This window comes from Dermochelys coriacea, chromosome 10 (genome assembly GCF_009764565.3).
Source record: "Dermochelys coriacea isolate rDerCor1 chromosome 10, rDerCor1.pri.v4, whole genome shotgun sequence".
Lineage (NCBI taxonomy): Eukaryota > Metazoa > Chordata > Testudines > Dermochelyidae > Dermochelys > Dermochelys coriacea.
Genome location: NC_050077.1, coordinates 11,380,156 through 11,400,931, shown reverse-complemented (window position 1 = coordinate 11,400,931; position 20,776 = coordinate 11,380,156). Strand labels below are relative to the sequence as shown.

At 43.7% G+C, this 20,776-nt stretch overlaps 1 protein-coding gene across 9 annotated transcripts in view; it reads right to left on the bottom strand.

Moving 5' to 3' along the window:
* TTYH3 (tweety family member 3) overlaps nt 1-20,776 on the bottom strand; it is a 115,026-nt gene that overhangs the window by 12,606 nt on the left and 81,644 nt on the right. For 2 of the 9 annotated variants that reach the window (XM_038420061.2, XM_043493956.1), the window contains exons 12-13: nt 17,492-17,668; nt 16,277-16,352 (exon numbers count right to left, since the gene is read on the bottom strand). In XM_038420061.2, coding sequence (XP_038275989.1) covers nt 16,277-16,352; nt 17,492-17,668 — 253 coding nt within the window. Of the gene's footprint in view, nt 1-1,933; nt 8,264-14,019; nt 14,122-16,276; nt 16,353-17,491; nt 17,671-20,776 lie in introns of those variants that run through there. The other 7 variants (XM_038420065.2, XM_043493958.1, XM_043493957.1 and 4 more) reach the window with 6 other exon arrangements.

Sequence of the window (20,776 nt, the reverse complement as noted above, 5' to 3'; positions counted from 1 at the left end):
AGATGAGATGGGAGGAAGGGGAGGTAGCAGTAAGTGTGATCCAGGACATTCTATTGTGCCCTACAGCCAGAATCTCTCGTGGAAGCCCCGTTTCTTTCACCCAGGCAAGAAGCTGAAGAATCGGATCTCAATGTAGGAGACTGCTGCTACCTGGTGATGACATTGAAGTACTGCATGAAAATCTCTCAGCAGATCAGAGATACACAATACAGATGACTACCACTTAAACTGAACCCAGTCTGATCATATACCTGCTTTCTCAAAGCAAATTCTGTGGCTGTGGGGCTCTCGTGCTAGCATTTGGGTTAGAAATTTGTTTTACTAGAGCATTTCCATTACCAGATTCCTCTGCCTTCTCCCTAGTACCATTTGTGATTCCTTCCCTCCTGCATGAGCACTCTGGAGGTCCCCATTTTTCTCCCTTCTCAGTAACCCCTTCCTAAGATGCTTGAATTAGTTAGCTAGGATGAATGGCAAGAGCTGGCAGCACTATCATGAGTTTGGCTTTACTGTGGTTTCCTGGATTTAATCTTTTCATGCACATGGCCCTCAATTCATGCAGCAGTGAGGGAGTAGAAGACAGACAGTAGCTAGTAATAAAACCTTCGACGAAGACTGATAGAAGTAGACAGAACAGATCAACCAAAACTGCAGTATAGGAAGGAAAAGGATTCATTTTGCTGTTGTGATCAGAGGATGTTACAGATGAACTGCAAAAAACAAAACACACACCACCTATTGGCTACTCTGCAGCCAGCTAAGGAGGGAGACAATTCAACTACAAACTGCCCCAGTCCGCTTGCCTTCAGGTGGTGTTTTTATGGAACAGTTTACATTCATTTTGTAGTCTTCTGAAGGGGTCAGTGAGGGTCTAACATGGGATTTCTCCCCCATTGTATTCGTAAATATGGGAATGTGTAGAGTCAAGTTTGAACTTCACCAGTAAAAGTTAACCCTTTATTTGTTGCAGTTCAAGCACACTACAGCAAAGAACAGTGTGATAGTGAGCTTTTGGAACGATCATAAAATTCTGTCCCCTGACTGACCTGTTCAATACATTAGCTGGACAGTTCCCGTAGCATAGTATGAAGATTATTCAAGAGCGTGGTGGGCAGGTGCATGAGCACACCCCCACCCCCAATCACCAGTTTTGACATTTCACCTGGGCACTTGTTACACCTGAATGTGACAAATGGTCAAAGAAAGTGCTGTGCAAGACAGTGACCAGGAATACTCACTAGCAGTTTTCAAAAGTCAGTGGATCCAGTATTTTTCCTTCCAAATGCCCAACAGTAGACTCTTCAGGAGAGATTAAATTTTAAACTGTTTTTAAAGGATCACCTTGATTTAGAATTTTCCCTTTACCAGGAGGAAAAAAACAAAACCTTTAGTTGGGTCTTTCAGCCTCTTCAGAAATGTTATATACCAAATTTCAGAATAGTGCCCACATTTGGAACCCTGCAATAACTCCGTGAGACAGAAGCAGGATTTCTAATGGCCATAGTAGCAGATTCAAAACTGTATCCTCCACAAGGCACAAATTCTGGAACACTTGTGCACATGCTTAACTTTACCAGTTAAAACATATGGTAGCATTAGCACAGGAGTTCTAAACTGGGGGTCAGGACCTCTCTGGGCATCATGAGGTTATTACTTGGGGGGGGGTCATGAGCTGTCAGCTTCCACCCCAAACCACACTTTGCCTCCAGCAATTATAATTGTATTAAATATTTTTTAAACTGTTTTTAAAAGGGGGAAATCACACTCAGAGGCTTGCTATGTGAAAGGGGTCACCAATACAAAAGTTTGAGAACCACTACATTAGCAGGATCAACAATGTACAATGTTGTGTATACTTAGCGGTGTAGTAAAAGGCAAAATATGTCAAAATTAAAGCAAGAGATTCCAGCAATAAAAGAAAGTTACAAAATAGAACAGTACTATGTAGTTTCATTTATTTATTTTAAAACATTAAACCCAAGCTGAATAGAAACCACAAGTTACATTTAGGTTTTTTTTGTTTTGTTTTTTTTTAGTATTTTCAGAACAAAAATTACAGTAAAAAATAGCTACGGTACAATCAATAAAACTACAGAAGAAAAAGGAAAGATACAAAATGGGCTCACTCCTCAGTTTAACCCTCACAATTTAAAAACGTTTTAGGTAAGTGCAGGAATACTTGAAAGGAACTAGCAGGTCCAAAGGTTTAAAAAAACTATATATTTATATATTATACATATATGTATATAAAGTGGTATGATATACAGCCATTATGGTTAAGAATAAGAACAAAAGAATTACAAAAAGGCCAGTTACATGTTCACCAGTAAGTTTCCGTGCACAGTGTCAAAAACAAATTAAAAACTTCCCTCTTAAAGATAGTTAACTAAATCCACAGGGACTTCCCAGCTCACGCTTGCGAACAAGGGACGCGAAGAGCGTGATGCAACAGCTGGGCTACTAGGGTTTGATCCAAAGACGACTGAAGTCAATAGGAGTCTTTCCATTGACTTCAGCTGCCTTTGGATCTTGGGCCTCTGGAGACGTCTGCTGGTGGATTCGGAATGGGAACGTGGGAGGGAGAGAGTTTGGAATTTTACGAGGAGAAATGTGGTACTGAAAGCAGAGTGCCTAGAAAGACCCTAATGATAGGCGTTACCCTCTTTAGAATAAAACTTCACACTTCGCATATTGTCAGGCATATTGGTTTCCATTTCCTTTTGTCCAGGCCCTCAGACTGATGGGCAGCTTTAGAGATCTCAGAAATAAATAATTAAATCATGCCTCCTGTCAATGATCCCCCATTTTTACAATGGGAAGCTGAGGCACAGAGAGGCTAAGTGATTTGCCCACAAAGTCACATAGCTCTTATTCCAGACTGCTGCTTGTTTGCTATGAGTCCCAGCTACCAGCCCTGCGCTTTAACCACTGGGCAACTCTCCCTCTCCACACTTGGTGGAGCCACGCACTGACAGCAGAGGGGCAGCAGCAGGCTCCACTCATCTGTTTGGAAGGTCAGCTGGCTCTCAGAGTTTAGGAACTGATAACATTTAGAATTTTCTGCCTCCTGACGCTACCACGCCAACCGTGCATAGGTTACTCCCAGATGTCAGCCTCTAGTTAAAGAAGGGGAGATTGGGAGTGCAAAGTGAATCATCTTAGGTAAAATGCAGGGCCAGGGTGGGGTGCCCTGCCAAGTCCTCTTTCTCAACAAGCAGCAGAGTCTGTCCTAGTGATTGGAGGGGTAATGTTCCACCTGATTGTTTGCTAGTGTCCCTGCACAGTTGTGGGACACTGTGGCTTCTTGGTGCAGTGCAGGTCCTTGGAAGCCTGGCTTCTCTCAATACTCCTTGCTGCAGGCTGCCTCTAGCAAGGAGCTTCGCTCTCTCTGAAATAGAGTTTCCACAGTGCTAGTGTCTCCCACCCACAGTCCCAGCTCTTCCAAGCTGCTCTGGCAGAAAGACACCACCCGGGAGAAGGGCTAGAGGGAAGGAGTGCTAGGATAGCCAACATGCACTCCCTCCCTCTCGGCTCCTTTTGGATTTCTGGCCACGTTCAGGGAACAGATCCTGGAGTTCCCGGTTGTGGAGCCAATGGCTTCCTGCATGACGCTCCAATGCTATCCAGGTATATCCTGCCTGGTAATGAAGGACCTTGCAATGCAGGGAAAGAAAAAGCCACAAGGAGGAGAATTCCCTTCTCCCCCAAAGCTACACTATCCCTTTCAGCACAATGAGGATCTCCATTATTTCCTTGCTTCATTCAGTCCTCTGCTCCCCAGATCCTGCCATGTAACCATCACCCTTCTGACAAAGGATGGGAACCCACCTACCCTTAAATCAGCTTGAAGGGGCCCTGTCAGCAGAGTGATGCTCTCCCTTTTCTCCCTCCAAAAGGGCACTGTGCGGTCTCTGCACTGACCTCAAGCCTCGGCTGCTCCGAGGGGGCGGGGAAGGAGAGGAAGAAACCAGACCCAGGAGTCAGAGATGGGTTTTATCTATGTAAGCATTTGTACATTCTGCTGAGCAAGTGCCTACATCTGCTATCCATACCACAGTGCCAAGAATTACAAGCAGAGCACAAAGGCCAGCCCATGGAAGCTGTTCTTTCTGGGAAAGCCTGGACTGTGCACATGAACATTATATGTTCTAAGGGCAACTTGTGTGACTCCTCCTCTGGGGCCATTCCAAAAACTCCCCTCATGCAAAATGGCCAGTTCAAAGCACTCTAATGGACACCCCTCTGTGCCCAGAGCTGGCTATACAAATGAAAAAAAAAAAAACTTTCACATGGGGAGAGGGTGGGGGGCAATCAAATCCCCTCCCCCCGGTCAGGTTTGGTCACATGATGGATGCTGCGATCTCCATTTGAACCCTTTTATCAGCAAGTAAAATGAATTCAGTTAATAGTACATACAGGATACAAACACTACAGTTATATTCCCAAGACAGCACAAGAAATTCACAGCCAAGTCTTGATTTGATTTCCTTTACAATTACAATGCAGTTCTGAACACTGGACACAAAAAAGAGTCCAACATGCTATTTACATTTCACATTGTGGAGATGTTGGTGTGCTTGAAAGGTCTCAGTTCCAAAAAATCAAAAAAACATCATTTGTACGAGATGGAGTGGAAAGAAACCCAACAAACCAGACAAGCCGATGACTGCTTACGCTTTTTTAAGAAAAGAAAGAAAGAAAGATGAAGTGTCTTTGATGCTATCACCTTTCTAACCACACAGGAGCTGCCTCCCGTTTTGCTGACAGCAAGGTGTCCGGAGATCAGAGTCTCACGGTTCCCCTGAATTTTGAAGCCATGTATTAATAAGCAATAACGTGGCTAGGTTCTGAGATGATTGTGTGCTGTTGAGAAGTCAGCTGGGACACATTCTGAGTGATCTGGCATGGACATTTCACACATTAAAATGCAATACAAATTACAGAAGAGAAAAAAAAAAAAGACACTCCAGTTTTACTCACTGTATTTAAGACTTCTATAACCAGTAGTGCCACTTACTCTTTGCCACTAAGCTCCTGCTGTTCATCCTATAGCAGGGGAGGGGGAAAGAGACTCTGGGAGATCTTGAATTTTTCAGAGGTCTACTCCTTGATGGCCATGCTGTGCCTACATGCATTCAGGGTTTGCGCACGCACCCACCCACCATACTAGACTGGTCATTTAGACTACAGCGATCACTTCACACCCGTACTAATGAGCACATGCTACTGGCTCTGCAGCAGATCCATTTGGACTAACCCCTAGAAGTGCCACACTGTTGCCCAATGAGCCATATAAAAAAATAAAAAGGAACATTGCATTAAAATATGCAGTGGGACAGCAGGGCTCTGTGACTCTTTACAAAAGTGCAAAATCCATGTTAATTAAAGGAAGTCCTGGGTGGAACCGCACAGTACACAGAGCACACCACTCACACTGCAGTCTTGTTCTGCTGGCCACGTAGGGAGTGCAGTGTCCCACAGAATTCTTCCTTAATACACTTTAAAGTCACAGAGCACGGATCTCCAATCAGCAACTGGCTATAGCCTATGAACCCTGTTAAAGAATTCGTTCTGGACAGTACAACTGATTAAGCTAAGCCTGGGAAAGAAGCAAGTTAAGGCAGTTTCCAGGCTGGATACTGCAGTGAAAGGTATTGGCTCTTTGTTACTACCAGCATTGGACTGCTGGCTCTGGCATGTTGCGTCCTACTTCTCCTAAGGCCCAGTGGGAAAACCCATGTGTTCTTTGTACAGCAAAAGCTGCCAACAACTGCACCTGTTTGACTGAAGTTTATTTCCTGCTTTATGCTCTTCCAACACTTGCCTTAAAGGACTATGGCCGTGCTACTGAGAGGCATGCAGCAGATTTTGGGGCAGTTCTTCTAAATTTAAAAGCCTCAAGTATTTCAGTCTGTGCAGCCCCTAACTGACAGACATGGGAAATAGTCCAATTGACTAGGGGAAAATGGGGATTTGTTTCTCTAAAATGATTAAGTGTGGTTTCAGTTTTCCCCACTCAATCATACCAGCTGTTATGAGCATCCAACTGTCCAGAGGATTGTAAACCAGCAGTGCCACATGCTTGTAGACCACCCACCACACATGCCGCTCTCATACCAGGTTTTATGGTATCTGTGATGGAACATAACTAGCATTTATGCTGAGACCTCCTCTCCCAGAAAAACTGGTCAATGTGCTAACTTTCCTTCCTTCCTTCTTCCCCATTCCTCCAAAGGTTGGAGGCTAGTCCATTAGTGGCTTCTATTTCCTTGAGATGTCTCAAAATACCCCTTTTCTTGGAGTTTGTAAACTTCCCCTATAGGAGTATGTATTGGTATCCTAATTAATTATCAGTGGAATATGCAAAATGTTCCCAGAGTGGTGATAACTCACCCCTAGTAAAGAGAAAAGGACAAGATCTGGAGAAGTCTGATGAGATCATCCAAAGCAAAGGCAGATTGCTAGGCTGACTGGTCCACATTATGGACATTCACTATACAGAGCAAACTAAAAGATAAGAAAGGAGTTCTCCTTTGATGCAATCCAGATAGTGGTGCTAGATTTGAACATTTGTCCTGTGGCTCACCTCAGATTTATGAGATTTTGTACTTTACTTCTGTTTCTTGCTTAAGTTTCCCTAAGTAACTAGATTAAGACGGCTTGCACAGAAAGGAAAATTCAAAAAAGGACTATGCTTTGATCTACTGGAGTATAAAGTTCATATCCATTTATCGCACAGCTGCACGTTGGAGTCTTTTCTAATAAAAAGTGGTTTATGTCCTGTAGAGCACCATTCTTTGACAAAGTACAGAACTGGTGTAGGATGCTGCCCCCTGCAGGCACACTCCATTGCACCTGTGGCCCATGCACAGTGTGCTAGGAGATACTAGGAGTTTATTCACATGTGCCTTGTGTATGGCCGTTAGTGGTTAGCAGTTATGACCAGAAAAAAAAAAAACCCTAACAAAAAAAAACCAAAAACACCCCCCAACATTCATGTGTTAAGACTTTTGTTGTCTGATCCTGGAGCGCAGAGCCAAGGAGGCTGCAACCTTGCTGCTCTTATGATGAACTTTGTACTAAGGCCTCAGGATCCTCCTCTAAAGCCAATGCCGCGAGACTTGACTTTTCTACTCCAAACATTACTGGAAGAGTCCAGCAGTCTGTCACAAGTAACTCCTTGGACTCCTTCACTGGAGCTTACAATCTCTCTTGCTCTTGTAACTGGACTGTCCCATGAGACCTAGTGCCAGGCTATTGCCCTAGAGATTTGAAACTATTTAGTGCAAAAAAACCCCTAAGTCTTACAAGTCTTTTCCTGGAAAAAATTGGCACCAAGTGAGTTGCTGGCTCCTGTGTGTTCTGTGTGCACCCAGTCTCACAAAAGCAGCACCCAGAATGCCATTTGTGAGTACAGGAGTTTCCCTGATGGAGCAGAAAGGTCAAGCTCACAGCAATGGGCAGGCAGGGGTGCATCTGAGACACCTGGCCGGTGCTGAAAACCGCCGACTCCTCAAGAATGCAAAAGCTGGTTATAAAGGGGAAAGAAAAAGCTTATTTAAAGTCACCAGAGGAGAGAGTGGAGCCCAGGTCAGACTCCCAGCTTAAAGTAGGTATTCAGTGACACAGAAAGGGGGCCTCCACACAAGGTACCAGGCAAGAAGACTTCTTTAGAAACACTAGGTGCACATGACTTTTGAGAGTGTACATTGGCATGGCTTTCCCAATCTGTACAGTATAGTCATGGGCTCGGAGCCTCTGCTTCTTCAGTGCACTGCAGACTGAGCAGCTCCGCGGGATCACCTCACAGAACTGAAGATCTGCAACATTCTTCCATCCAGTTCCTCTGTGGAATGGAGAGGGTAGGGGAGACAGAAGTAAAAACTATTTGCAAAGGTTTCCTGATATACTGTTGACAAAGCTGGTCCCAAGTAGGTGAATCCCAGACAAACTGGTGTTCTTCTGCAGCTGTTGCACTCTCTCTCTCCACATTCAAATTAAACCTATACCTAGTTGTAAGGGGCTTCCATTCAGATTGCCAATGCACAGGTACCAGGTTGGAGGGGTGGTCTGTACTGAAGAAGCAGGAGTTGCGCTGGGTTTGGGACAGGAAAGCAGGGTTCTACACTGACAGCACAGGGTAGCAGCAGTTGGCACGTTTGTTTCGTTTTACTGTGTCTGCATTATGTTTTTAATGCACACTGCCAGAGTCTGGGCGAGGTTGGTTGGTAGCGAGGTATTTGGCTCTCATGCTGGAGGTGTACTGGAGGAAGAAAAAAAAAAAGACAGCAAATCAGAATAATGTGAACTCTGAATCAGATTATTAGCATCTCCCAGCTCACTTGGGTTGGTGTTTACAGCTTACCAACGAGCCTTGAGCATGGTCCTCTGAGGCTCTGACAAGCAATCTTTCATAGACCATTATGCAGTCAAGTCTGAGTGACTAACATTTTTACTCCTGCTACAGAAAGAGGCTGGCTGAGGCATTCATGTAAGGACTAGTCGATTTAGTCAAGATCCTAGCAAGATGGAAATACCAGTGTCAAGAAACAATAGACAATTTAATCCAAGTATTCTGAACGCAAGAGAAGAATGTGGGTGCAATGCCTAGCTAAAAACCCACCTGTCAGGATTTCAGTGGCTCGGCAGTTAGATTGCCACCTTCAGCCCTATGGAAGATGGGGAGGTTGAAGGTAAAAAGGCGGGAGGAGGTATGTTTCATGTTCTCAGGAGAACGAAGATGTCAATAGACCATATGCATCATGACAATATGAAATGCATCCGATGAAGTGAGCTGTAGCTCACGATAAATAAATAAATTTGTTAGTCTCTAAAGGTGCCACAAGTACTCCTTTTCTTTTATCATGACAATAGCAGCTTAGAAGAGGACAGCTGAGGTTATGCACAGGGCAATTATCTGTCCACAGAGGACAACAATAAGGCTGGAATTAGACTGATATCCACTAACAATAACTGGCTGGTTAGTATCAAAACCTGGCTTTGGACAGTTTTCCTACAGCCTGGCAGTAATAAAGACTGATTCTGGGGTGAAGGTGGAAATTCATCGTGGCTAGATTGTTTTTAGAAGACAGCTCCAAGGGAATCCAATAGCTGAATGATATGAACTCATCCAAACCATCTTTAGTTTTGCTAGAACACAAGAATGAAACCCTCAATACTAGGACTTGTACACAGCAGTAAGGATAGAGACTGTGTGCCTTCATGAAGCTCCCGCCATAAACATTGTTACTGTAAACATGTGGAATTCCATCTTGTGTCATCATGGCATTAATATGCTTTACAGCTGGACAAAAGAGACACATGTCAGCAGGGTTAATTCCTGCTCCCCTCCTGCACTCTCCTTTACAAAGATCTGCTAAGAACTTTGTCTTTACTTCTTGATAATGCTGTTCAAAAGCTGATTTTTCAAACCTTTAAGCTGTGTCACTTAAAGTAGCAAGTTCACCTGGCAAAAACAGATGTTTAGTTGTATAACTGAGTGTAAAAAATTAAATTCCATTATGATGAATCTTTCCCATTTGACGAGAACATTCTGAAGTGTTCTGTACCTGCACAGCAGAGACCAGAGCACTATGTATAGTAACAGCATTTTGCCATTATTCTGTCAGTGTCTAGGAATGAATCTGTATCAAAGAAGAGCTCACCACCTCAGAGCAGAGCACAGGGATCCCTAGTTGTATTAGCTTGTAGACATGTTGATGCTTCATTTGTATACTCACTGACTGCTCATTTTTAAGTCCCTTCCTGCATCAGAAATGTTTGACCTGAGAGAGGACATGGGTGTTTTGTGGTAACAATGACCCAGCCCAGCACTAGTGTCTAAATGTGGAAGAGTGTGGGTCTGTTTCTCTCTGGTCTTATCTGTGCTCTCACCATTGAGAGAAGGACTGAAAAGGAGTCTAGCAGTCCTATGGATGATGTTCTACACAGGTGTGTAACTATAGTTGCCCCACTACCCCCAAGAATAAAAAGTTTGGGACTTGTGTGTTTCTACCAGAGTGTTAAATGCAGTAAGCTGAACAAAGTGGTTTAGATCAAAGTTCTCCTCTGAGGAACCCTATAAAAGGGGAGTATTTCAGGGACAGCAGGCAGAGCTGGATTTCCCCACTGGGGTCACTCAAAGCAGGAGTCTTTTAAAAGGATTTTTTTTTCAGACAATAGCACTCCAACTGTGTTGGGTGGGTGGGTGGGAAGCAGGGGGTTAGAAGAGAAGTGGATGACTGCATGAATTCAATCCACCAAGATTCTTAAAGGCAGAGTTTAGCGAAAGGGAGTGTTTAGGTAAAAGAATCTAGGAACACATTTTTCATATCCCTTCCTAGAGAGATAATACACGTAGACCTGCAGCCGCCATCTATAGAAGAATTGTTCAATCAAAAGAAAAGCAATCTAGTGGGGGTGCATTAAAGGATGTACCAGATACGCCCAGTGTCATGCAGAGGTCAAAAAAGATATTGGACCCCTGCTCCAATTTATTCACAATACAGAAGTCTGAATAGCACCAAGAAATAGAACAATAATTCAAACTGAAGAGAAAATTGGATAGAAAGTGAAACAGAAGGTATTGTTTTAAATTCAAACCTACCTTAAAACCACCATAAAATGTCACATAAACTGACAAAAGCCATGGAAGTGAGAGTTAAGGCTGATGTTCTCAGTTCATGCGTATTGTGTCTTAGGTTGTGTCCACACTACAATTTTTAACCAACTTCATAACCAGTTACTGGCAAGGTTAGCTCGAAATAGGGTTGTGCATCCACATACAACATAGTTAGAACTTGGTAGTAAGGCAGCTAACCGTTTTGCTCTTCTGGAGTCAGACAGACACATGATGTCTTCTTATAAGCAGCTCATCTCACAGTTTTGGAAGTGCTTACGGAACCCCTAACAACAGAATTGACTGGTCCTGAGAATGCATTACCCCACATGCTACAGATACCATTCTGAGGTATTACTCCTGCATTGCACTTCCAAGGGAGCACAGGGAAGAGCTCAGAGAGATGCTAACATCAAGGTGGGCTTGTAGATACAGGTGCCCTGCCGGTGATGTCAGGAAAACTGCCAGAGGGACACAACCTGAACGGTGTTACCTGTAACCATTAAAGTGACTAAACTTTGTAGAAAGCCATAAATGTGTGGACAGACATTTGGGAAAACAAAAAAACAAAGACTGTTCACAGCTAAGTCAAAGAGAAAGTACCATCCTCAAGTCAGTGTTGGCTGAATATTGCCTGTCTGTGACACAACCTTAAAGTTATTTCAAGGTAGACTGTTGTATTTAATTTCCTTAAACAAAAACAAACAAAAAAAACAGCTTTCATAGAAGGTTATAAAATCATGTATTATGAATCCTTCCAGCATTCTTGCTAGGACTCTCCAGGTGCCTATATACCTATATTTATTCTTTTTAAAGCCACATAAGCAATACAAGTTTTAACATGTATTTTCATAATTTTGTTAGCTACCCTATCACATCATGAACTACTACCCAGTAGATGGATATTTTGATTGTCCTGATGTCTTGTGCTTTGACATACATCACCAATCACTTATCAGTCAGCGAGAACCACTATGTACATTTGTGTTTTAACATTTCTGCAAAAAAAAAAAAAAAAAAAAGTGTACTCCCCCCCAACTCCCTAATGAATCAGACTTCCCCCCTCCCACCATTATGGGCAAAAAATATTCAGACAAAGTTCTCTCAGCACATATTGGCTAAGTAGGTGCCTAACAAATACACTTTACAGGCACAAAAATTCTTGACTGCAAAAATCTGGAGGTGCACAGAGTTATTTGACTTTAAGAGGCTGTATCTGAACATAAACCAGGTAAACCTTGTGGTCTTTGCAGATCACCAGTACTTCACAGCTATCACACGCTATACTGCAAGACTGTACCATGTATATGCCCCATTCCCATCCAATATAATCCCTTGAGGCAGTGGAGGAATACAGTATTTCTGTACGGCAAAAATGCTTAACATGCTAAGTGCTAAAACCCCATGGCTTATCCTGGTTTAAATCAGCTGCAAATTGAAGCTTCGAGGCTTAAATTTTATTTATTTTTAAAGTTTGACCCAAGTATCTTAGACAACTTTGGGCACAAAAAACATACCACATCAACTGCCTTTTTTCAGGGCAGGGAGATAGGGCCAGTCAGTGGACCCTGAAATTGCAGAGTTCTAGTTTTTAAAGAGAACTACAGTTAGAAGCAGGGCTTAAGATGAGCACAATTTTTGAGATCTTGAGGAGAGTGCAAGAACCTTTTATTTTTGCAAAGCCACATATGACTCTTGGCCTGACCTTGGTACACAGAAAAGATTCTAGGCTGAGACTTTGTCAAGTTTCAGTCCAGAGAAGATTTTAAGTCCTGAGTCAAATCCCTGTAAAACAAAGTTTACAATAAATAGTGTCGATAGACCCTTAAACACAATGTTGCTAAGAGGGCCGCTATAATAGCTGCAGGAATAAGGAAGCAGGAAATCACCAAGCGTGAATGCACAAGGAAGGTCTCTGCAAGAGTGCTACGAAAGCTGAGACATTCTGGAGAGCACTAGCATCATGCATTAATTGTTCATGGAGATGTCCATTCGTACACTGTCACAGAGTGCACCAAGGCACAACTATATTCCCCCCCCATAATTCAGCCAGCATCTTAGAAATCCCCAAGCACATCACAAAGCAGAGCAGACAAATGGCAAGGCGGCAGACCAAGCAGTGACATGAGATAATGGTATCTACTGTGAGGTGACAGCAGAGAAGTCCCAGCTGGAATGGCGGATGTGGAAGAGGAGCAGCAGCTTTATGTACAAGTATGTCTGGGGACAGGATGCAAATTGTGGATTGTGGACCATACTAACCCGATTGGAAAGAATCCTGCATTCCAAATGGTGCTAATATTTCCTCTTTGTTTCAGTGGTGATTAGAGTTTTATTTGGATTGATCACAATGTACTTTATCCAGTTACAGTGAGTTGCTCAGGAATTCAGATTACACACCATACTCCTCAACTCGACCAAGCCATACAGTTCATGAGGTACAACTACAAGACCTCATGCCAACCATGTATTCATTCCTACTGCAACTAGTTCTGGTTGCCAACCACTATGGGGAGGGAAGGAACAAGGGCTATCCTGGAGACCAGCTGTAACAGCAGATTAATTAATCTGACAACGAAGCAGTGCAAGGAAAGGACTCACTGGCACGCCATCCACAGTGTAGGCAGGAAATTGAGGGAATGCTTTTGGCATACGGAAGTGTTGAAACAGAACTAGGCAGAATCAAGAATTTTAGTGCTTGTGTCTGGCCATCAGGGGAAAGTCGCTTACTTATAGCCCTGAATGCAAGGATAAAATGAAAAGCTACATATGTGAGCTTGCAGTACAGCTGCTGGTTCTAACAAGCAACGTGCAGGAGGAATTGTTTGGTTTTAAGATTCTGTGGCAGAACTTAATGAAAGTGGCAGAAAAATCTCTGGTTTCTAGCACATGCCATTGCATCAATGAGCAAAGGAGTAGTGATAAAGGTTCAAGGGAAGCCAGGGTGGTAACAGACAGCAAGTCCTTATTAAAGGACAGCTATGTTGATATACATTATTGTTACCAAGTGGATACCCAGGATGGGGTAATTCTACCTTGTGCTTTGAGTGTGGAACACTTTTGGTTCGGTGCACTCTCTGGTGCAAGGTGTAGATACTGTTCTTCAACTTGGAATCTGTGGATTAAAGCAGCAGTGACTTTGGCTCCACTCTGAGGTGTGGGTCTCTGGCTGTCAGAATGCATACAAGAAGCCTTGCCATGGTGAAATGTTGATATTGCTCCTTTAGTCAGCACCAGGGCAACCCTGGTTAGCTTCAACCCTTGGCAGGAGGGAATGCGGAGAGGTGAAGGGAGAAGGAATGTGAAGAAATAAGGCACTGGCCTGGGGGTAAATAGTGCAGGGATGGAGGGGCAGGTGGGAGTGGAGGAGGGGTTGAGCAAGAAGGACCTTATTTCAGTACCTGTTCCATTTGCGGGCGTGGTTACCAGTACGTCCGTGCACTGTCCGAGGGCTTAAACTGCCAGCTCATATGGCTGCTACTGTCCATGGCAGCCAAATACAACTGTGATGATGCAGGAGAGAGAGAGAAAAAGAGAGTGCAGCCTCAACGTGCATGAAAAACACAGTGCAAGCAAGTGACACGCTGTGGTGTGTGCCAGTGATAGGGAGGGCTCTACCACCCTACAGGAATAGCCCTGGGACAAGAAGGAGGAGAACGATGAAAGGAATGACTGGGGGAAAAAAGAATAGACAAACAATGCAGTATGTGATTAGCTCTTCTAGGATCATTTTGTCTTGGTTTTCATAATCTGTTCCCACAACCAAAGCGGAGCAGGATACTTCAGTCCTGGCCATGCACTGTCTCTTTATTCTGCTTGTGTGGCTCCTTTTTGCAGATCTCTGACCCCCCCAAACAGGGGAGCATGAACACTGATATTTTTTTCTGTGCACCCCCAAACAGCAGGAATTGTTTGCTGACTAAATGGGCTCAGCCTTTTCTTCTGCTCCTGAAATAGTCTCAATAGGTTAATACAGAGACCTGCCTACTTACCCTCTGGAGGATCCTCTCTATCCCACTGCCTGCCTAGGTGGCAAGTATAAAGCGATCCATTCCCTTTCCCTTACCCAAGTGGTGCGTGAGCACCCTCAGACAGTCCCTTCCACTATCTGGGATGTACATTCTCCTTCAGAAGTCCCATTTTCTCCTCTGCTTGGGTTCCTCCTTGTGGTCCAGGCAGGGAAGCTGGGATACACTCTCCATCCCACCTCCCACACTTAGACATAATGTCTTCCCCCACCACCTCCCATAGTCCTTCTCTCTGGCCTCCCCAAGTGAAATTCCTTTGAAAAAACCCTTACCAGCATCTCTCCTCAGAAACAGCTGAAAGTACCAAGATTTAGCTCCACATTCAGGGCCATTAATGCAACCAGCTACTGAAGAACCAGGGAATCCTCTCCTCATGGTTAGAGCTCCTGCAGAAAGAAGCCTCCTTTTTCTGAGGCAGAAGAGCTATGAGGTGGGAAATGCTGTGTGGCAAGACCTTGCCTCAGAGGAATAGGATGAACAGGTCTGTGCAGTGTTAAAGGGACAGTGCATTTGCTGTAACAGAGAATTCTAGCAGTACAGCAGCAGTTTAGGACACCACACTGAAGCTGTGGCTGACCTTTCTCTGGAGCCAGCTCCATTGCCAAGAGCAGATAACGCGGTTTAAGCTCAAGTGCTGAATGTCAGGGACCTGGAACAAGGTTTTTTTTTTTCCATTCTAAGCAAGCTTCAAGAAGTTTGGCCAGTCTATGAGAAGTATAAAAACAAGTGCTGGCCTTCCTGTTTGCCACTTTTGCCTCTTCTAAATTTAGAAGATAGTCTTTTGTTCTATGAAGGCACCACTCAGTGAACTGGGCTTAGCCCCTATGATGTGGGCTTTCATTAAATTATAACAGATGGCCTGTTATTAAGTATGCTATGCTGCATCCTCAGAAACTGTTAGCAGATTGGTTAGTTAGCATTCTCATGGCCCATGCCAAAAGGTGGTAATGAGATTACAGCATTTGGAGAGAGAGTGGAATACTCAACTAATTTTTTTTTTAAAACGCATAAATAAAAATCCATATTTTACTCAATAGACTAAAATGGCTCTGAGGCCACTTCAAGCTCCTGATTACCAAAGAACCTTCCATGAAAGATTTTTTTCTCCTTAGGAAATTAGATACAAAAATAAGAATTCAAAAGTTGTGAAATGAAAATAAAACCCTTAAAAAATGCAAACTTCATCCTCTTGTTTTCACAGTGCAAGTTAAGGAGAGATTCCGCATTACCTTTGGGTTTACTGGTTCAGGAGTTTATTTAGCAAACTTAAAGGACCAACCCCACAAGCAGTTAGTAACTGTGTGTGAGAGAGACCCATCTCACTGAAGTCACACAAAGTTACTCACAAGCTTCAGTGGTGGCAGGATGAGCCCAGAGCGTTATTAGATTTTTATTTAATTTGATCTTTTTCATACGTACCATGCCCCAAGGAGCATACTGGGCTTTTATTCTCAATAGCAGCTTAGACATGGCCTTGTCTGTTAAGTTTTTCATCATTTATGGACCAGATCTTCTGCCTTGAGCTGCACAATCATTTCCCCCTGAAGTACATAGGAGTGGAATGTGCACAGCCCCAAAGTAGAACTTGGCCTCAGATGTTGAAGCAGAGAGAAGCAGTAAAGACACTTACTGAGGGAGGTGGAGACTCCCGGCCAATCAGAGGCGTGTTCTCACAGCGGGGGTTCTGGAAGTTTGCATTCTGGCTCCTATAAAAGGGAAATATACATGGTGATAGAGGGACACATGACACATTCTCCAGCATAGACACTTTGGAACGGACACAGGATAACCCACAATGCAGGGCACTATTACCTCCCAACAGACGCTGTCCGGAAGCGTCATAATTCAAATTCCCTGAAATGCTTTCCCTACATGCCAAATGGCTCACTTCTACTTTGATCAATGGGACACTAACTAGGGTGCCTGTCCATCTCAGAGTACACTCTCATATTCTATTTACGAAGTACCCATCTCAGAGTATCTGTGGTGCTTTTTTTTTTTTTTTTTTAAAAATGTAGAGCTAAACAAAGCCAGCCTCCCTGCCCAAAAGTTAACCACCACAATAAATGTGGGAGAACGAAATAGATGAACCAGTCCAACACAGACAGGTGTTGCAGCCAGCCAGCCAGCCACTCCCAGGGCAGGAGCTCTGTAGAAGGGATACCTAAACTCAGACTGCCCTGCCTGAACTAGATGGATCTGGAAAGCAAAGACTGTTGACCTCAACTGCCTAGGGAGGACAGTCTAAAGCTGCTGTCATGTGGATCTCCGCCACTTGGGAGATTTAAAACTTCTCTTGCAAAGCAGTTACTTTTGAATAGTCCTTAAGGAAAAAGACTCATCACAGAAACTAGTGACACTTAACTCCACTCCTTCCATAGGCAACACTGTAAATCCTCAAACACAAGGCAACTCAATATTTTCTAGTCATCTACCTCGTGACATGCATCTGACGAAGTGAGTATTCACCCATGAAAGCTTATGCTCCAATATGTCTGTTAGTCTATAAGGTGCCACAGGACTCTTTGCCGCTTTTACAGATCCAGACTAACACAGCTACCCCTCTGATACTTGATACCTCGTGTAGTTATTTCTATCAGAGAACAGAAACACTTGCCAATGCTGCAAGTAAAAAGGTCACTAAGATCAAGCGATATAAACAGAACCTTTTATCACTCTTCCTCTCGGGCTGATCACACGGCTGTTAGTGAGCTTGTTCATTTCCCAGTGCAGCTTCTGCAGAAAGTTCTTTAGCTAGGCTGTGCAATGGACACCTGCAACTAAAGTACAGCACAGCATTTTGGACAGAGATGGCTACAACTTGGCTCCTCTCCTCGCTACTCACATGTACTCCGTGACAGGAGCATTGCTGACTGTGTGTGCTGCCGCTGGAATGCTGGTCTCACTGCCATAGCTACTCCCACAGCTATAAAGGCTGGGCATATGCACCCTGTACAGATTATCGTGGGTTTGTCTGTTCCCTTGAGCAGCAGATTCCTCCTCCCCATCATCATCCGAGCTCCTGTAGGGAAGAAAGTTTATCCTAATAGCCTAGAATTGTTGTGTTAGTGGGGCCTGCAAGAAACCAGAGCACATGGTAATCCCAGTAACCTTCTAATCCTCCTCCACACATCCCCCCCAACAGCCAGTCAGCGTGTGCCTCAATATGGTAGCATAGATACAGACCCGAGCAAGCATCTCCTCCCCAACCACTAGAGTGATTCAGGCCTCCCACAAACGCCATCTGGACTTTCTCAGACTGCAACGTTTTCCATATCATCCCAAAATCCTTCCCACAGTGCTTGGCAGTCAACGTAACTCCACAGCTCCCCCAACCATATAAACTGGAGTGTGGACACACCCAAGAACACTCGGCGCTTGTTTAAATGGGGCACTGCTTGCAGTATGAACCTTATACCTGGTCTCCCTCACACACCATACTGAAGTTGAACTTTGCCGTGTACTTCTATTTCTTGAACTGATTTCCAGAGATCTTCCAGGTGACATACCATAAGATAAGGTTGATTCTGCAGCTCTGTACCATGAACTCCCACTGAAGACAACGAGAACTCCATTCAGAGTGGCCACAAAAAAATGTCCCTTTCTACTTCAGTGTATAACAAAAAACTTTTGGAAGCCAGTGCAGTAGGGCTTAGCTACTGTGGAATTAAGGCATTTTTGCCTAGGCTATTCCTTCCTTTCCTAAAGACCAGAGCCCTTGCTTCTTTAAACATACATCAAAATCAGATTTATTTGGACTATTGTTCTCTTGGGGTCAGTGTTTATACCTATACCTTCGGGGTTATAAAAGGCAAGTCTCATCCTACATTTTGTAGGAACGGAAGGATTGATTTTATGAGAAACATGAACTTTATGAACTGAGTTAGTTCTTTTTCAAAGGAGAGCCATACATCAAACTCTATGTAACAATGGTACCACCTTATTCAACAGATCTCCCCTTTGTGTGCAACAGTTATATATTTGTTAAAATCTGCAGATGTATTTTTGATATTTTTACTCTTAAGCCCTGCAGAGCCCGCCAGCTATGAAACGGGCATCTGAATTCTATTCCTTCCTGGATAACAAAATTGCCTAGTAACTGGAACAATCTGTTCCAATCTCTGTTTTCAGTGGGTTTGCACAGATGGAAGAGTTTGCCCTGCAGAACTTTCAAAACTAGCAATGATGCATATGAAAAACCCCCCCAAAACAAATGACTTGAAAAACAAAAAACAAAAACCAAAACAAACCAACCAATCAGAACCCAGATTGAGTTTGCAGTTGAGAGAAAAGTTCAGGACACATTTAATATGCAATCAATGAGAAACAATCACTTCTCCAAGCACTGCTATACACGAAACCTTCAACTGAAGGCCAGCTGGTGGTCAAGCAGAACACCCAAGGGAAAAAAAAAAAAAAACACCCACAAAAAACAACAACACAGGACTAGTAAATCTTGCATGATATTCCACCTTCAGAACTATTCTCTACCTGCTGTTCTAGGATTCCAAAGAAACCACATTTGCTGCCTTCTCCTCTAAACTGTCTGAACCCAACATACCTTGTTTTTCCTGGTGCAGTATTCTGTAGCCAACTGGATTCCTCTTCCTTCCCTGACATGTAATCCCACCCCTATCCAAATTAGGAGCAGACAGCACGTGCCTCCTGTGAGGAGGTCATGAAATGACAATACCTATTTCTTACACAGCACTTTTCATCAGATTTCACTGTGCTTTACAAGAGAGAGGTCAGTACCATTCTCCTCATTTTACAGATGCGTGAATCTCAGATTCTGAGCCACACAGTATAGCTCATTATTGTTAGGCCACTGGAGTTGGTTTCAAAACACGGTGTGTTTTTCAGAGGCATAGGTGAACACTCAGTTACTCCTCAAACCGAGGCACGCAATTCTGGACTAAGCAGGTGACAGCAACAGAGCTGGTTTATAAATCTGAAGAGACACCAAAACCCGCATATGCCTGGAATGTAGATCTTAATCCTTAGAATGTTGTTCTAAATATTTACAGAAATCAAACCACACTGCTAGAGACAACTTGAGATTTTGTTGAATATAATCGACAATCTAGGATTGTTGTTAGGGAAAAAAAAATGTGAAAGGAAACACTAGGCAGTCTCAAATCCAGACACCATGTTTCCCACCAGCTGAACGCATTATGTTAACACTGGCAAGCCTGAACAGATTGCAAGTCAGCGTGGACTCCTGCACAGCCTACACCTCCCCTTCAGTTTGGAAGGGCAGATACAGGTATCATTGCCCATCACTTGGCTAGGGTGGCATGGACATTTTTGGGCCATTGCGATATTGCATCACTGTTGTGTAACTAATTGACCTAATTCCTGCCCTTCCCATCCCCCTTCATGATATTCTCAGTTTAGAGATATTGGATAGTACACTGAACAATTTCTGATAGGAAACATTCCACACTGGCAGGGAGCTGAACAAAACCGGATAATGTCTCCAATGTCTAGGATTAGAAGACCAGTTATTGCATGTCTTGTCAGTTTTTACTAAAGGAGCCAGACACTGCATTTTATCTGTAAGAGAAGCCACTCCCTGAACTGGTTGCAGAGAGTACAGGTCCCACCTTAATATGTAGGCCTGCTGTTTGCTGCTGCTCATGGAAAGAGCATCAAGACTTCCAGTTGTTTTCTGAAGACACTGATATATTTCCAAGTACTTTTTTTTGGGGGGGGGGCAGGAAGGGCAGCCCTCATCATCTCAGGAAGTCTTCCTGATCCATTTGAATGCCTTCAGTTCTGTACACTGAGCCTAGGACGCTCTTAAAATCGCCTAAATCATATTTAGAACATGAACATTTGTTAAACACCACAGGATACTTTTCAAACAAATGAAAGCTAAAAAGCCAATGCAACATGGTGTACAGCAACCAATGCCATAATTGGCCCTATGACAGATGGACCAATAAATCCTAGTCTCATAGGAACATAAGACTGGCCATACTGGGTCAGACCAAAGGGCTATCTAGCCCAGTATCCTGTCTTCCGATGGTGGTCAATGTCAGGTGCCGCAGATAATGAACAGAACAGGTAATCAAATGATCCATCCTGTCGACCATTCCCAGCTTCTGCCCATCCCTGACTAATAGCC